Genomic DNA, 18681 nt, shown 5'->3' with positions numbered 1-18681 from the left:
CTTCTGTAAAGCTTTGAACTGACTTAATTGCCACTCTCTAGAACAATTACTGAAGTAGGTCTCAAAGAAAGGGCTGTACAAGTAATCCTGAATATGATAAAAGGAATCGCAGCAAAGACAGCCATCAATATACAAAGAGATGTACCACAAGGTAGTTTACTTTACATGTTGCTTTTTGCGCTGTCACTGGAAATGCGTCACAGGAGACTGAATGAAAAATTAACAGGTCTGACAATTTCAAAAGTAAACTTCACTCTAAGAGCTTACCCCTATGTTGTTGTTGTTCTTGTGACACACACACTGGAAACAGCATAGCATCAGGTACAAAAGTAAATGAGGGAAAGTGTAAAATATTAAACATCAAACGGCTTGAAACTGTCTGTGTGATGTGTGCAAGGACAGCAGAAAACTGCTGAAAATTGTAACATAATTGTCCATTAAAAATGGCCATGAAGAACTGGAAGCGCATGATGTACAATGTACAAGTTGCCATAATAGTAACAAAGTAAGAGCATATGGACTATCAGACCAATTGTGTGATTCGCTTGAAGAGTTCCTAGATAACAGAACACAGCATGTTGTTCTCAATGGAGAGAAGTCATCCGAAGTAAGAGTGATTTCAGGTGTGCCGCAGGGGAGTGTCATAGGATCGTTGCTATTCACAATATACATAAATGACCTTGTGGATGACATCGGAAGCTCACTGAGGCTTTTTGCAGATGATGCTGTGGTGTATCGAGAGGTTGTAACAATGGAAAATTGTACTGAAATGCAGGAGGATCTGCAGTGAATTGACGCATGGTGCAGGGATTGGCAATTCAATCTCAATGTAGACAAGTGTAATGTGCTGCGAATACAGAGAAAGAAAGATCCCTTATCATTTAGCTACAAAATAGCAGGTCAGCAACTGGAAGCAGTTAATTCCATAAATTATCTGGGAGTTCGCATTAGGAGTGATTTAAAATGGAATGATCACATAAAGTTGATAGTTGGTAAAGCAGATGCCAGACTGAGATTAATTGGAAGAATCCTAAGGAAATGCAATCTGAAAACAAAGGAAGTAGGTTACAGTACGCTTGTTCGCCCACTGCTTGAATACTGCTCAGCAGTGTGGGATCCGTACCAGATAGGGTTGATAGAAGAGATAGAGAAGATCCAACGGAGAGCAGCGCGCTTCGTTACAGGATCATTTAGTAATCGCAAAAGCGTTACGAAGATGATAGATAAACTCCAGTGGAAGACTCTGCAGGAGAGACGCTCAGTAGCTCGGTACGGGCTTTTGTTAAAGTTTTGAGAACATACCTTCACCGAAGAGTCAAGCAGTATATTGCTCCCTCCTACGTATATCTCGCGAAGAGACCATGAGGATAAAATCAGAGAGATTAGAGCCCACACAGAAGCATACCGACAATCCTTCTTTCCACGAACAATACGAGACTGGAATAGAAGGGAGAACCGATAGAGGTACTCAGGGTAACCTTCGCCACACACAGTCAGGTGGCTTGCTGAGTATGGATGTAGGTGTAGATGTAGATAGAAAACTGCTAGCGATCTAACAGTGATGGCAGGGGGAAAATATAATAAAAAATTGGATTTTAATCTAACAATGGAAAATCCAGGATGGAATGTAACAATATTAGAGAAGGAAAGTTGCTATTCACCATATGGTGGAGATGCTGAGTCACGATAGGCACAACAAAAAGATTCACACAATTATAGCTTTCGACCATTAAGTCCTTTGTCAACTACACACACACACACACACACACACACACACACACACACACACACATATATCTGCAGTCTCAGGCAACTAAAACCATACAGCGAGCAGCAGCACCAGTGCATGAATGGCCACCGACAAACTGTGGCCAAGAAACCAGTGGACCACCCTGTTGCTGAACACACTGCCAAACGTGATATCCCTCATTTTAATGACTGCTTCACAGCCTGTTCCATATGGATCCTTCCCACCAACATCAGCTTTTCTGAAGTGCGCAGGTGGGAACTTTCCCTACAATACATCCTATGTTCCCGTAACCCTCCTGACCTCAGCCTTTGTTAGTCACTGTCCCCACCCATCCAGCCCCCTCCCTGTTCCCATTGTAGCACTACACAGCCGTCATTTCACTGCCACACACAATCTTTTAATGTCCATTTATTTCTCTCCTTTCCACTACCTCCCCTCCCCCCCCCCCCCCTCACCTTCTCTCCTGCCCTCCCTCTAAACTACAGCACTTCACTGTCTGCCACCCCCACCATACTATCCCTACCCCTCCCTGCCCCAGCCTCCTCCTTACCCCCACCCAGTTGCCACTCCCATCATGCATTGGTGCTGTTGCTCGTAGTGTGGTTTCAGTTGCCTGAGACTGCAGACGTGTGTGTGTGTGTGTGTGTGTGTGTGTGTGTGTGTGTGTGTGTGTGTGTGTGTGTGTGTGTGTCTATTGTTGAGAATGCTATAATTGTGTGAATCTTTTTATTGTGCCTATTGCAAAATTGGATTTTAGACCCATGTATCCTATGAAGCATATTACGTGGCTAAGGTATTCCTTATTGTGAAGATAACTACCAGAAAGATAATACAGCTGTCCAGCAGGTATGTTTGCAAAGGCAATATCTTCAAATTCAACTACACCATACTCACGGAGTTAAAGACAAATGGGAGGTTTGAAATTGACGGATATCAGTAGGAAGGCAAATACATTATTCATTAGAACAACCATGACCAGACACCATAATTTTGAAGCTATTCAGTATTATATGGCCTGCAAGTAGATAGCTATCAATAAATGTAGGCAAGTTAAACTATCAATTGAAACACATCAAGATGAGTTACTTAGGGGATAACATTTTACGAAATACTGTTTTAACAAAAAAGCCTTGGTGGATGCCCAGAAGAAGACAGATGGCCCAAATCAAACTGAGTCAAGCACTCAAGCATAAGTGTGGCCATTTGGGACAACATTAGCTTCTTACCAATTCATTCCTCAGAAATGGGTTCAACATGCATAAAGTTCTGAGGAATATAGTTGCAACTAATGAAAAACTTGGTCAGATTGGTTTACGCAACACTGACAGCTGCCTCACATGAGTCTAGTGGACACACTGCGGACAGCTAATGAACTGGAACTAGGTCAGGAGCAGAAAAGCATTCATCGGGAAAAGCCCAGAAACCAACTAGCATACTGACGTACTCATGTGGCTGACTTGGAGTTCTACCCACAGGTGAAAACCGGTACTTTGATGTGGATACTCGAAATTATGTAAACTATATTATGAACAAAAACGGTGAAGTCAACATCATCATTATTTCAAATTGACATGGAAGAAACCTATTGGTGAATAAAGTGGTTCCTGAATGTCTCACTTTTATTTGAGGAACATGGAATCAGGTGAAATGTCTTATAATAGAGGAAACATGGCCTTTCTTTTTTTGCCGCCAAGTGCAGGATTTTCGTTTTTAGACAGTCATTAAAAGCTGTTACAAGATTGGAAATGAAAAGCCTGAAACCAATACAAGTGCTTTCATTAACATGTAAATAGATAGAGTAAGTATTGACTATTAACATCACAAATTTCCAATTAATTGATAAGGTACAATCAGTCCATGAAGCCACAAAACTTACATTCTGGAATTTATGGGGGCGGAAACTGTCTGCTCTACAATTTGATTTTGTCATGCAGTACCAGAATAGAAATCACTGGAATGGAATTTTTATTAGGGTGTTTATGATGAGATTACATTTTGCTCCACTGTTTGTCAGGCGATGAATGTAATTTTACCATTGTGGTATTTATTGATGTGTTGTGTATTAAATGTACATGAAACAAGAATTGTAGATCTTCATGGATTGTAATTTCAAAGGTTCTTGTCAATGGCAAATCCCGTAATACCACATTCATTGAAAAGGAAGCAGTGGTGATATCCTGAATTTCAAATACAATTTCTGTGTTATGGCAGATGTTTTCATTTCCTTTGACTACTCTATTGTGGGTCCATCATTGTAATAGGCAAATAAAAGAAGTGAATGCATTCACTTAAGTGCATGGATTTCTACCTTTTGGGCAAATGAGGTGAATTTGATGGGTGTATCATGATAATATGTTGGAATAAGAGGAAAAAAGAAAAGAATTAATTTGCAGGTATGGATATAAATATGTTAATGTTCTGTAACTTTATAATTTATCTGGAGGTGATTGTTTTCTGGTCATTAATGTCACTATTTCTTCCCAAGAACTTTTTGTGTATTTCAATCAGTTCCTGTTGAAATGTGTGGCATACATTGAGTGACCATAGAGGAATGAAGGTCAACTGGTACCACCATCAGTATCATTCCCAGTAAAGCTACAGTGTGTTATACTGTGACCCATCATCATTTTCAGTTTCCCCTTTCATACCTATGCTTGTGAATAAAAAAATTAAAATAAAAAAAAAAAAAAACCCCTGAGTGCAATGACAAGATGACAAATTGGCAAATATGTTTACGATACCTTTCAGATAAGAGAAGTTGTCAACATCCTCCCTCATCACAGAGAAGGTTTCTCTTAGAAGTTACAGAAATACTGAAGAATGTTCATGAATCTATTAAAGGTGAGTTATCAGCTGTCATTTCTGAAATTTAGGAAAAGTGTTTTTAAATGATATTAGAAATTTTGTAGTGTCTATTGTTGCATATTAAAATACTTAATTTAGCATGGCAAGAAAATGTGTTTCAGAACTGTCGCGTGCTTATGCAAGCAAGACTCAGGTGGAAAGAGAACTATGCCCCTCCATCACGGATAGGTTGAAGACTACTGATGAATGCCTTGCTGCTTCCTTGACAGCTATGGTTGCTGCAAGTGGAAAGGTTAGAGCATACAAATTGCAAATTAAAAGTTTAATCAATGAAGAAGCTTTATTGGTTTTGGACTGTAGTACATACGAGGAAATCTTGTTGTGTAGTTGAATACCTGTGACATGTAGAAATCATAATTAGACAAATTTGTTTAGTGCCAAATATTGTTATAGATGAAATGTCTTAGTAGTAGTTCCTGATTTGGTGGAGCTAATGTGTGCCTATCATATGTAGATGACAAGAATCTGGTGGTAAAATGAGGATTTGCTAATAAACACTAGATAACCAAGCAGTCTCAGGAAACAAAAATGAAATGTATTGTGCATTTATAACAGTATATGAAAATTCCGTCTTGTGCTGCAGTGAGATGGAAAAGATTTTCCAGGGTAGAATAGAGAATTAATGGGGGAAAACACAATTTTAATATCTTTCACTACATCCTTAGGTCTTGCTGCTACTCTGCATGCCTACTTGAATCAGCAATGGTTCTGTTGCTGTGTCCAGACAATTATGGTCTTGTTTTATCTTGTTCTTGATAAAGGCCCAAATTAGTTCAACAGCACTGAGTTTGCAGTATGCCACAGGCAACCACAGAAGTTTGTTCATTGGGCACAACACTCTCTCCAAAAGGAATTCTGTGGTGAACTGAAGTGCATACGTGTATGTTACATAAATTCTACTGCAGTTTGACATGAGATGAAAGATCTGTTTTGTTATTTTCCAGTCATTCAATAACAAAATCTTCCTTTCATTTCATAGATGGATTTCGCAATACGAATTTATCATTTGTGACATGGAACCTGATGTCTAACAGTTGTAAATCTATTGGATAACTTTCTGAGAATTCTTCTGAACCAGCCTTAATCATGTCTGGCATTGTACTCAGAACAGTAATCACTACTGCATTTTCCCAATAAAACACAGGCCACTATTTTGCACAAACCCACCTTTGTTTCCAATGTAACATGTTGTAATTATTTCTGGAACCGGCCATGTTTATATTCCATATTTCCACACCTGAAAACTTCCTTTGCAATAGTTCTATTTTATGTGTATGTCATTTTTTATTCCTACTATCCAAAATTTGTGGAATGGTTTGTGTCACAGCAAGTCTCATGAGTGCAGTAAACAGTCTATTCAATGTTTCACCAGTGTCTGTAATTTCTCTCAAGAAAATGCATTTTTTTCCTGCTATTAGAGTAGTTTCCATCAGCACAAGCTGTTTATTGAACTTTTTGTATCTCTGACCCATTTCTAAACAACGTCCCAAAGGGTTATTCCATTCAAATAATGAAAGTCTTACACTTCATTCCTCAAATTTTCCAAATTGCTTTTTCACGTGTAAGGTTGGATCTTCCTCTTTATGACTCCTGTGAAAAATATTGAAAAATATTCCCATGCAGATTTTTGTAGTCAACCAGAACTCCATCTGGTGATGCAGAACTTGAAATTCCTGAGTGTTCTCTTTCAGCTAATTACCATACTTTCGATAGTACTGAGGTAATCAGTGGCTCTCTTTACTGAGTGTGAAACAGAACTGCACTAAGGCATCATCATTTTTAATCTCATAATAAACATGTGCTTCAATAAATGTTACTTATCTTACAAGAAATGGGGACATAAGCAAGGCAACTGTTCAAAGCTAAATACGGCTCAGACCTGGCAGATTAGCATCCTCAAGGCTGCAACACATGAGAACGCAAAAACATTACACACACGCTTGATATTTTTTCATTATGTAGCAATATGTGTATGAAAACATAACTGTGAAAAGCGACAACCGGCCTAGGATTTCCAGTTTTCATTTTGTAGATTGTTGCAATTCCCCTTATAGTGAAACGTATGAATAGTTTCCATTATTACAACAAAATGAGTAAATGGAAAGCAATGAAAATCTGGCAGTAAATCAAGAACTGTTGTATCTTTAAACTGTGCGCAGGAGATGGTTCTTGAAAATGCGGTCTGAGTAGTGTTCCCAAAAAAAGTCCATATGGTTCACTTTCGCATAAATATTTCCACATGTTGTCACTTCCTTTCCAATCAAAATATGATGTTTACATATCAAATGACAAAAGGAGTTGATTCAGGAAAGGTGCACCATGTTTATACTCAATATGTGATTGTGTCTCAAGGAACTCAAAGCCAAGGGTCATTTCTTATGAAATGGAGAACAAATGGTAGACAAAAAATGTTTCTTGTTGGCAGTGTTAATCAGGAGGAACATGAAAACCCATCAGGGAGAGGTGATAGTTAACCTACCCGAAAAGTCTTAGTTTATCTGACTTTCAGGAATAGTACACTGACTGCTAGTTTTAGATAGATCTGATAAAACAAACATAAATATGTTTTGCAACAAAGTACAGTGCCAGCCACATAGTATGAAAAAGACTTGCCACTAAATAAAGAAAATCTGCCCACCTCCCAAAAAAATTTAAAGTAAATTTGCTTGTAGAACAAGTGTTTGACAATGTCTTTTAAAAATAATAATTGGTAGCAGTCGTCCATTTTATATCCTACATACAATTTGACAGTGCTTTTCGAGAGACAGTGCTCTCATCATCAGACTGTCAAACTCACTCCTCACTTTGAAACACTAACAAGTTACCAACAAATCCTCGGTTTACTTTAAAATCTTTGACTTCTGTCCATAGTTGTCAAATCTCATAGAGTACCACACACCAGGTGGTGATCACCTGTGGGTTGCAAGAATGTTAAGTCAACACTTAGTGAGGTGTGTAGGATATGTCCTGGTGTGAGGTGGAATGACTATGGGCAGAAGTAACGTAGGACAAGATCCCACAGTCCATTATGTTTTTATTCTATTTATTTTATGAGCATTGCAAATGTTTTGGTAGGCTTTTAAATGTTTTAACCTCATGAACTGAATTTGAGAAACTCGTAATGAGAACACTGTCTGTCGAAACATTGTAGAGTTGTGTGTAGGTCAAAAAACAGCTGAATTCTGCCAGTTATTACTTTTCAAATATAACAATCACTACCTCACAGCCTTAAAATAGGCAATATTAAAATATCTTTTACTTTACTTTTTGTTTGGTATGTTGTTTCCTTTATGTATTCAGTCCTGTTGTGTGTTAGTAGCTTTCAGGTGTACTGTCTGACAGTCGCACTGAGCTGTGGAAGGGCATGGCACTCTCTCCTGCATCAGCTTTCTCACTTCACGCTAAGATGCATCCTGCCGTGTCAGCCTTCAAAAGACGTGCAGCTTCGTACATTAATTATCTAGATCAGGTTAGTAAAAGTTAATAATAAAAATGACAGCAGTTATTGTGTGAATCACTGACTGCTTGTCTCTTATCTTAACTCACTTTAATTAGACAAATATTATAAAGCTAGAGTTGCAATTTGCCTATCGTATTTATTTTACATCATAATTTTAAGTTTCCATGAAAGCTTTGGGTGTGAACTGTTGTAAAGGAACATTTTGAATCATCAGTGTGGCTGTATAACATGTAGGGGAATCTTCTAGACTTTGGCCCAGTTGGTTTTCCAGGTGCCACTACAGGTGAGAGTAGCCAGTGCAAGTGTGATTTTAGCAAGGCCCTTCACCTGCCCATTGCGCAGATGGGTGCAGTAGATTGTTCTCCAGGAGCAACACCAGAGTAGCACGACAGCATAGCAGCATAGCATAGAACCTGCAACTAGTCAGTTACCAGGATAAGTTTAGTTGAAGATGGTTGATTCATTTATTACCAAAAGTGGAGTTAAGATCCCTGCCATGTTGAAGCCAGTTACTCATTTCTGCTAGGTTGTTGTTGTTGTTGTTGTTGTTGGTGGTGGTGGTGTATCGTGGCAGAAGTATATTCACAGTCTATTGTCACATTAGCCTGTTGTTATGTTAGCCTGAAGATTAAACTATCCTTCATCCTTCAGAGAATAACAAAAGAGAGAATATCTGTGACCTTTACTGAAAAAGAATTAATGTTATTACAGCAAGAGCAAAGTCAGGATAGGGAAGTGAAATAAATGTTACATTATAGCTTCAACAATGGAAAATCCAGGATGGAATGTATCAATATTATGAAAAGGATAGTTGCTACTCACCATATAGCGGAGGTGCCGAGTTGCAGATAGGCATTCTCCCCCCTCTGCACTTCACCCCCCCCCCCCCCCTCACACTTACACACACAAATACGTACAAGCAAATGCAACTCTCACATGCATGACTGCAGTCTCTGGTTGCCGAGGCCACACTGTGAGCAGCAGTACATGATGAGAGATGCCACGAGGTGGTGGGGGTAAGGAGGAGGCTGGGGGAGGGAGGGGGAAGGATAGCAGGCTATGGGTGGAGGATGGTAAAGTGCTGCTTGTGGGAGCATACAGGGTTGACATAGGTGGAGAGAGGGTAGGGCAGCTAGGTGCAGTCGGGAGGTTAGACAGGGGAGTGGGGGTGGAGGTGGGAGGGAGTGGGGGCTTAGCAGTAAAGGAGGCAGGTAAAAACTCTGTGGGTGCAGTGCATTGGTACAATAGAGGACTGTGTAGTGCTAGAATGAGAACAGGAAAGGGGCTAGAGGGTAAGGACTAAGACTATCAAGGTTGAGGTCCACTGTCTAACCTCCTCACTGCACCTAGCTGCCTCACAATCTCTCCACCTCGTCTCTGCGTGCTCCCGCAAGAAGCACTTCACCGTCAATCACCCCTAACCTGCTATCTCTCCCCTTCCCTACCCCAGCCTCCTCCTTACCCCTACCACCCAATTGTGTCTCCAGTGTTTTTGGTCTATTTCCAAGGAAGGCCTTGTTGGCCAAAAGCTCATTTTCTGACAGTTTGTTGTGCCTATCTGTGACTCAACATCTCTGCTATATGGTGAGTAGCAACTAACCTTTTCATTATATCATAGCTTCTGTTATTAGGATCAATAAAATAACTGAATGAAGCCTGGATACTGAATCAGTTTTTTTCCCCCAATTTATTGCAGTTCCTGTATCTTTCTTTCTGAAGACAATGACTACTCCACAGCATCCACCCTAGTTTTGTCATGGCAAGCATATTTCCATCATGTTAAGGCACCCTGTTGAGAGGCCAGTCAAACGTGTGGTTCCTGAAGAGGGGCAGCAGCCTTTACAGTAGTTGCAGGGGCAACAGTCTGGATGATTGACTGATCTGGCCTTGTAACACTAACCGAAATGCCTTGCTGTGCTGGTACTGCGAATGGCTGAAAGCAAGGGGAAACTAGAGCCATAGTTTTTCCCGAGGGCATGCAGCTTTACTGTATCGTTAAATGATGATGGTCTCCTCCGGAAGTAAAATAGTCCCCCATCTGGATCTCTGGGCGGGGACTACTCAGGACGACGTTGTTATCAGGAGAAAGAAAACTTGCGTTCTACGGGTTGGAGCGTGGAATGTCAAATCCCTTAATCGGGCAGGTAGGTTAGAAAATGTAAAAAGGGAAATAGATAGGTTAAAGTTAGATGTAGTCGGAATTAGTGAAGTTCGGTGGCAGGAGGAACAAGACTTCTGGTCAGGTGAATACAGGGTTATAAATACAAAATCAAATTGGGGTAATGCAGGAGTGAGTTTATTAATTAATAAAAAAAAAATGGGAGCGCGGGTAAGCGACTACGAACAGCATAGTGAAAGCATTATTGTGGCCAACACAGAGACGAAGCCCATGCCTACCACAGTAGTAAAACTAGCATAACTTAATCATAGCTAACACTTGGTTTAAGAATCATGAAAGAAGGTTGTGTATGTGGAAGAGGCCTGGAGACACTGGAAGGTTTCAGATAGATTATATAATGCTAAGGCAGAGATTTAGGAACCAGGTTTTAAATTGTAAGGCATTTCCAGGCGTAGATGTGGACTCTGACCACAATCTATTGGTTATTACCTGGAGATTGAAGCTGAAGAAACTGCAAAAAGGTGGGAATTTAAGGAGATGGGACCTGGATAAACTGAAGGACCAGAGGTTGTTGAGTATTTCAGAGAGAGCATTAGGGGACGATTGACAGGAACAGGGTAAAAGAAATGCAGTAGAAGAAGAATGGGTAGCTTTGAGGGATGAAATAGTGCAGGCAGCAGAGAATCAAGTAGGTAAAAAGATGAGGGCTAGTAGATATCCTTGGGTAACAGAAGAGATATTGAATTTAATTGATGAAAGGAGAAAATATAAAAATGCAGTAAATAAAGCAGGCAAAAAGGAATACAAACGTCTCAAAAATGAGATCTACAGGAAGTGCAAAATGGCTAAGCAGGGATGGCTAGAGGACAAATGTAAGGATTAGAGGCACATATCACTAGGGTTAAGATAGATACTGCCTACAGGAAAATTAAAGAGACCTTTGGAGAAAAGAGAACCACTTGCATGAATATAAAGAGCTCAGATGGAAACCCAGCTCTAAGCAAAGAAGGGAAAGCAGAAAGGTGGAAGGAGTATATAGAGGGTCTATACAAGGGCGATATACTGAGGACAATATTATAGAAATGGAAGAGAATGTAGATGAAGATGAAATGGGAGATATGATACTGCGTGAAGAGTTTGACAGAGCACTGAAAGACCTGAGTCGAAACAAGGCCCCGGGAGCAGACAACATTCCATTAGAACTACTGACAGCCTTGGGAGAGCCAGTCCTGGTAAAACTCTACCATCTGGTGAGCAAGATGTATGAGACAGACGAAATACCCTCAAACTTCAAGAAGAATATAATAATTCCAATCCCAAAGAAAGCAGGTATTGACAGATGTGAAAATTACCGAACTATCAGTTTAATAAGCCCCGGCTGCAAAATACAAAGACTAATTCTTTACAGGAGAATAGAAAAACTGGTAGAAGCTGACCTCGGAGATCAGTTTGGATTCCGTAGAAATGTTGGAACGCGTGAGGCAATACTGACCCTGCGACTAATCTTAGAAAATAGATTAAGGAAAGGCAAACCTACGTTTCTAGCATTTGTAAACTTAGAGAAAGCTTTTGACAATGTTAACTAGAATACTCGCTTTCAAATTCTGAGGGTGGCAGGGGTAAAGTACAGGGAGTGAAAGGCTATTTACAATTTGTACAGAAACCAGATGGCAGTTACGAGAGTCGAGGGGCATGAAAGGGAAGCAGTGGTTGGGAAGGGAGTGAGACAGAGTTGTAGCCTATCCTCGATGTTATTCAATCTGTATATTGAGCAAGCAGTAAGGGAAACAAATGAAAAATTTGGTGTAGCAATTAAAATCCATGGAGAAGAAATAAAAACTTTGAGGTTCACCGATGACATTGTAATTCTGTCGGAGACAGCAAAGGACCTGGAAGAGCACTTGAACGGAATGAACAGTGTCTTGAAAGGAGGATATAAGATGAACATCAACAAAAGCAAAACGAGAATAATGGAATGTTTTTGTTGTTATGGTCTTCAGTCCTGAGACTGGTTTGATGCAGCTCTCCATGCTACCCTATCCTGTGCAAGCTCCTTCATCTCCCAGTACTTACTGCATGTAGTCGAATTAAATCAGGTGATGCTGTGGGGATTATATTAGGAAATGAGACACTTAAAGCAGTAAATGTGTTTTGCTATTTGGGGAGCAAAATAACTGGTGTTGGTCGAAGTACAGAGGATATAAAATGTAGACTGGCAATGGCAAGGAAAGCGTTTCTGAAGAAGAGAATTTTGTTAACATCAAGTATTGATTTAAGTGTCAGGAAGTCGTTTCTGAAAGTATTCGTATGGAGTGTAGCCATGTATGGAAGTGAAACATGGACGATAAATAGTTTAGACAAGAAGAGAATAGAAGTTTTCGAAATGTGGTGCTACAGAAGAATGCTGAAGATTAGATGGGTAGATCATATAACTAATGAGGAGGTATTGAATAGAATTGGAGAGAAGAGAAATTTGTGGCACAACTTGACTAGAAGAAGGGATCGGTTGGTAGGGCATATTCTGAGGCATCAAGGGATCACCAATTTAGGATTGGAGGGCAGCGTGGAGTGTAAAAATCATAGAGGGAGACCAAGAGATTAATACACTAAACAGATTCAGAAGGATGTAGGTTGCAGTAGGTACTGGGAAATGAAGAAGCTTGCGCAGGATAGAGTAGCATGGAGAGCTGCATCAAACCAGTCTCTGGATTGAAGACCACAACAACAAGGCACCTTAGAAATCAAACATTTATGATGCTTGAATTACAGGTGTAAATTTACTTTGGTTCGGGCTTGTATTTTTTAGGCAATTTGCTGTTGAACTTTTGAAGCTTTCTACTGCCTGGTTCCACCTGCTTGATTAAGATCTACCACTTAACTTGGTGAGATGACTAAGCTTTGCAGTGAGTTTTACTGTTTATATGAGTGAAACAAAACCTATACTTCCATCATTGTTCCTCCCATTTTTATAGATCACAATAATGGCTCTTCTTCAGTAGGTGGTTAGCAGAAGAGTCTCTGCATCTGACAATTTTATTCTCTTTATTACATTGTAATGGTAAAATAAAATCATAAAAAGAATAAAGATCTAAAATTCCTGGGGCAGAAATGTAAAATAGTGAGATGTGATACAAAGACCAGAAAAAAGTCTCAAACTTTCAGACTTACTTTGTCTGAAGATGATGATGAGGAGGACAAAAGGAAATGACATTGAAAGCAAATATTAAAAAATGTAAAAGAAAGGGATAAGTTCCTCATAATTCAGAATGACATAAGAATTAGGGAAGAAAGTTTGAAGACATTAATAAACTACTTCTGATTAAAATTTTTGACAAGGAGGGAGGCTGTTGAGACTGGAGAGCCATTGTAGAATAGTAAGTTGATATGAGGAGGAAAAAGTAAACCTTAAATGAAGAATAAAAAGAGTAAGGAGAGTAAAATACAAGATGGCAAGAACTGAAGTAAGTAAGTGAGGAGGAAGAAAGGAAGGAAGAAATACAGTACTGATGAAAATAAGATATATGAGACTTGTAAAGTTTAACTAGGGATAAACTCGATATATGCTACCTGCGACAGGGTGATCAACCTTGACATTTCCCATAATTTTGCAGTAACCATCCTGGTGGGCAAATAGTGCTTCTGGCCAACATGTTGTGTGGGCATAATTCACAGTAGAATCAAGTTGGCCCTGTCTGTGATGCTGTAAGCTGTGCTTTTAACATGGTTGGAGCGAAGTGTGGTAGATGAGTTCATGGACAGATCTTGCATTTCTGTTTTACACAGTTATGACCTGTATGATGAGGAGTTAGAAGTAGAATTGGCAGAAAGACAGAACCAGGACAATTTGGAGCTTGAGTTGGGTGAGCAGCCAAAATAGTGATGGGAAAAGATGGTGTGGGGCAGTGGGTAAATATTCTAAATGATCGTTACTTCGTTATGCCATTATGAAAAAACACTTAAATTGTCTGTGCATGCTTTGCACCTACCTTTGCCATTTACAGGAGCCTGAAAACTATTTTTGCCATTAGCCCGAAACCGATGGAGAGCATACTAACCATAATTTCCAGTCAGCAAGTCCACATTACTCTTTGCACTAACTGAAAGAAAATGTTCCTACTTGTTATTTACTCATCAAGATCAGGAACTATGACTATAAATAAAAGTTTGGAGTTTTAACTGTTTGATATATTTAGTAATAGTTCACATGCACAACAGATAAGTATTAGTATCCTATCTAATATACCAACTGGGAACAGTAGTTCAGAGGCAACCTCTACGGGAAGTTCCAAGTAAAATGGTCTATCACCCTTACTTCTAATGACTGAAAGTTTATTGCATGTATTAAAAGTGGCAAATGATCTGGCCACTTGCCACATGGTTTGGTCAATATTGCAAGGCTACACACGAACAATTACTTCCGTGAAAGCTAAGTGATCCAGGACAGCGTACAGTCCTTGTGAATTCACTTCCTACTTTTACGGAAAATGCATTCAAGTCTGCCTAGCTCTGACATAATCCAAGACACAGTGCACACAGGTGTTTGACTGATGCGGACAGATTGGTACAAAGTGTCTCCCTCCAACTGCCTCTCTGGCTGTAATTATGGTGCAGAGGACCCCCAAAGAATATCTGCTGTCAGTTGCCCTAGGCACAGATAGTGGTATTTAAATGTCCCCTTTCTCAGACACACATTAATTAATAGCTCTGTCATTTAACAATTTACATTCTTCTTAATCTTTTTATAAAAATTTTATATAAAATATTTTATTGTTATATAAAGTGTACTTTAGTTACTCAAAAAGTTTTAGCTCGACTGCATTTAAACTTTGCTGGCTAGAATATTTAAATTGGAACCGATAGAACGACATGACCTGAAAACTGCCATTTTGAGATTCCTTGTAAGCTTAGTTATTTACAAAACAGTCTTGAAACTTGGTGCAGCTGTGTTATTACATTAATGTAATCAAGTGCTGTAATAAGAATTTTCTGTTATAAATACAAATGATACTTAATTTACTATGAATAAGGACGTTTTCATTCCAAATTCGGTTTTTAGTAAATAACTTGAAAACTAATAGAGGTAACTTATTGGTGTCACATATTATTGTATGTAACTGAGGTTAGATAGAAATTTTCAACTTTCTGCGTCTAACATTTAACACCATCAGTTTTTCGTGAAAGCTCAGATTTTGACCAAAATATTCCTCTGATGAAATTGAGACTTGTGACTTTAATTTTGACATACATTTTCATATACAGACCGATTTTTAGCTTTATGTTTTCATTATTTAATGCCACTTACTTTTTTTCTTAAGATCATGTATTTTGCGTAGTATATTCTGTTAAACATTCTGAGACCTTAACAATATTAACACTAATATACTGAAGCATACACCGACGAAGTGAGGAAAAGTTATTTTAATTTTTAATTTCTCTCTTAGATTATGGTAGAATCCTTTGAATATTAAGCACAGGCATGTTATGATGATGTGTTGCTGGTAGTAATGAACTGGTGTAAGCTCCTGCACACTCACTCTACATCTACATCTACGTGATTACTCTGCTATTCACAATAAAGTGCCTGGCAGAGGGTTCAATGAAATCTGTACTGCTTACAGTGATACGCAGTGGGATGGATTTTGGTGAAGATGTCATACTTAAGAGCTAGAAGGAACTTGGACTGAAGTTGCAATTTAGTTGCTCCAGTTCAATATGATTTTAGGCAATATTTGGGTGTGCTCTATCTGTGAGAGACTGTAGATATATTTGGAATTTACCCCTGGATTTTGGTCTCCTCGTCATTTCCTTCACAGACAGATAGTGACAGTGAAACTTTGTTCAGCACCAGTATTGGAATAAAGTAATTAGGTTTTGGTTACCGGGCATCAAAAATCTTTTCCTTTATTTACTTGGCTTTAAGCCAACAATGACACACTTATGCCTTCAGCACTAATCAGCCATCAAACATTACAAAACAAACTGATTTATAAAAACAAATACATGTACAAATTACTTAAAAATTACAAAATAATATTCCTTCACTGTTAGAGAATATAAGAAAAGCTTCTTAATTTCTGAATATGGAAGTAAAAAATATTTTTTTTTCTTTACAAAAAATGGTTACAGACAGATTCTCGTAGTCATAACTCTTTGAGATGCAAACAATTTTGTTAATCACTCATTACAATTGTGATTGCACCTTCTCTGTAGGTCCACAGTCAAATTTTAAAACTACTAACTAAAGCCCAATCTTATCGGACACCTAAGAAGTGCCTTATCATTCTGTAGTAAAAAGACTAGCAATGCTTTTAGGGAATGATATTCTTAGCTTTCTTAATTCTGCGAGGAATTGTTCTCCACACTGCTGGAACTTCGGACAAGCAAAAATTAAATGATTAATATCTCCATCACCTAAATTGTTGCAATCACAAGTGACTGAATTTCTTAGCTGTAGATGATACAAATCAGAAGGAAAGCAGCCATGATTAAACCTCATCTGAGTACCCATTCACTGTGAAGAGTGGACAGGTGGCTGCTCCTTCAGCAGGATCTGAGCAGTTGGCACCATCAACACCTGTCATATGGGTTCTGAGGCCATCCTCAGTTCATACAGGTGGGTGACGGAGGTGGTGATGACTGCTGGCCTCGCATGCAGGGGGCAAGCAGAGCTCACAATTTGCAGCACTGTCCCCAGAGTTGATCCGGGTCCTTTGTTTTGGAGCTAAGTGGAGGGTCTGAACCAAAGGCTTCATCGACTCTGTGACAGTCTTGGTTGCAGATCTCTAGACCTGCGTTATCATGTGGGGAGTTGTAGGACTCCCCTCGATGAGTCAGGGGTGCACTACACAGAGGAAGCAGCTACTTGTGTAGCAGAGTACTTGTGGAGTGCACATGAGGGCTTTTTTAGGCTAGACAGTAGTTTGAGGTGCTCTGATGAACACTCACTAGCCAATAAGCAGTAAGGAAAGTTAGATGGCTTTCATAGTAAAGACACTCCTTCTGTCAAAATTTTATCAGTAAACTGTTGAAGTATTTGTAATTAAGTTCCTGAATTTATTGTCTTCCAGGAATTCTTGAGCTTAAGTTATTCTCGGGACCAACAGCTGGCTGAAACCAGAATAGAAAGCTCTGAGATATTTAGTGAGTCGTGGAATATATATCGGAAAGATAGAGTTGAGTCCATAGGAGGGGGAGTGTTCATTGAAGTTGACAAAAACATTCTCTCTATTGGGGCCAAAGTTGAGTGTGACAGTGAAGTTACCTGGTTGTGTATAACAGGTCTAGGTGAAACCAAATTAATTGTTGGATGCTTTTGCTGGCCACTTTCTTTGAAAGTCTATGGCCAGTAGCACAGAAATACCCAAATCGTACAATACTAGTTGGAGGTGACTAATCTACCGATTACAGACTGGAATATCTATGGATTCAGTGCAGGGGGGTACAGACAGACAGACAGACAGTCATGCAAAATATTTTTGAATGTGTTTTCTGAAAACTATCTTGAGCAGCTAGCTTGGCAGCTCATACGCAATGGAAATATCTTAAATCTTATAGGTACAGATAGGTTGGACCTTATCGACAGTGTCAGTGTAGAACAGTATAGAAATGGGGATTAGTGATCACGATGTCATTATGACAACTTGTGGTTATGAAAGTTAATAAAACTGTCAAGAAGGCTATGAGATTGTTTCTGCTAGATAGAGAAAATAAGCAGTTGTAAGTAAATCACTTAGAGAGTGAATTGACAACACTTAGTTCCAGTAAGTTGGGTCTAAAGGGATTATGGGCAAAGGTCAGGCAAATTGTAACTCGTAGTCTGGAGACTTATGTGCCTCATAAGTGGGTAAAGGATGGAAAACACCCACCATGGTTTAAAAACAAAATTCGGTAGATGCTGAGGAAGCAGAGGCTGTTGCATCCTCAGTTCAAAAGAGAATGCACAAATGACAAGTGAACGTTAGTAGATATTTGTGCATCTGTGGGAAGATCTGTGCATGAAGCATACAACTACCACCACAGTCACACCTTCGCAAAAGATCTGTCGGAGAACCCAAGAAAATTCTGGCCCTGTGTAAAATCGCTAAGTGGGTCTAAGGCTTCCATTCGATCGCTTGGTGACCAGTCTGGTGTGCTGGTTGAAGTTAGCAAAACGAAAGCCGAAGTTTAAAATTTCATGCTCAAAAAATCATTCACACAAGAGAATTGTACAAACATACTGTCATCTGACCATCATCAGACATACTTCCGTATGGATGACATAGTAATAAGCATAAGCATCTGTGGTATAGACAAACAACTGAAAGCAAATAAATCACCAGGTCCAGATGGAATCCCAGTTCAGTTTTACAGAGTATTCTCTGGCAATGGTCCAGATGGAATCCCAATTCAGTTTTGCAAAGAGTACTCTACGACATTGGCCCCCTAGCTAGCTTGCATTTATTGTGAATCTCTCGCCCAGCACAGTCCCAAGTGACTGGAAAAAAGTGC

At 39.3% G+C, this 18681-nt stretch overlaps 1 protein-coding gene across 2 annotated transcripts in view; it reads left to right on the top strand.

Moving 5' to 3' along the window:
• The window catches only part of LOC124608747 (protein phosphatase 1 regulatory subunit 21), a 201304-nt gene that overhangs the window by 153075 nt on the left and 29548 nt on the right, over window positions 1-18681 (top strand). For both annotated transcript variants that reach the window (XM_047140013.1, XM_047140012.1), the window contains exons 9-11: window positions 4499-4591; window positions 4717-4847; window positions 7935-8084. In XM_047140013.1, coding sequence (XP_046995969.1) covers window positions 4499-4591; window positions 4717-4847; window positions 7935-8084 — 374 coding nt within the window. The remainder of the gene's footprint in view (window positions 1-4498; window positions 4592-4716; window positions 4848-7934; window positions 8085-18681) is intronic.

This window comes from Schistocerca americana, chromosome 1 (assembly GCF_021461395.2).
Source record: "Schistocerca americana isolate TAMUIC-IGC-003095 chromosome 1, iqSchAmer2.1, whole genome shotgun sequence".
Taxonomy (NCBI): Eukaryota; Metazoa; Arthropoda; class Insecta; order Orthoptera; family Acrididae; genus Schistocerca; species Schistocerca americana.
The sequence above is the reverse complement of the archived record's forward strand: the minus strand, read 5'-3'. Positions and strand labels throughout refer to the sequence as shown.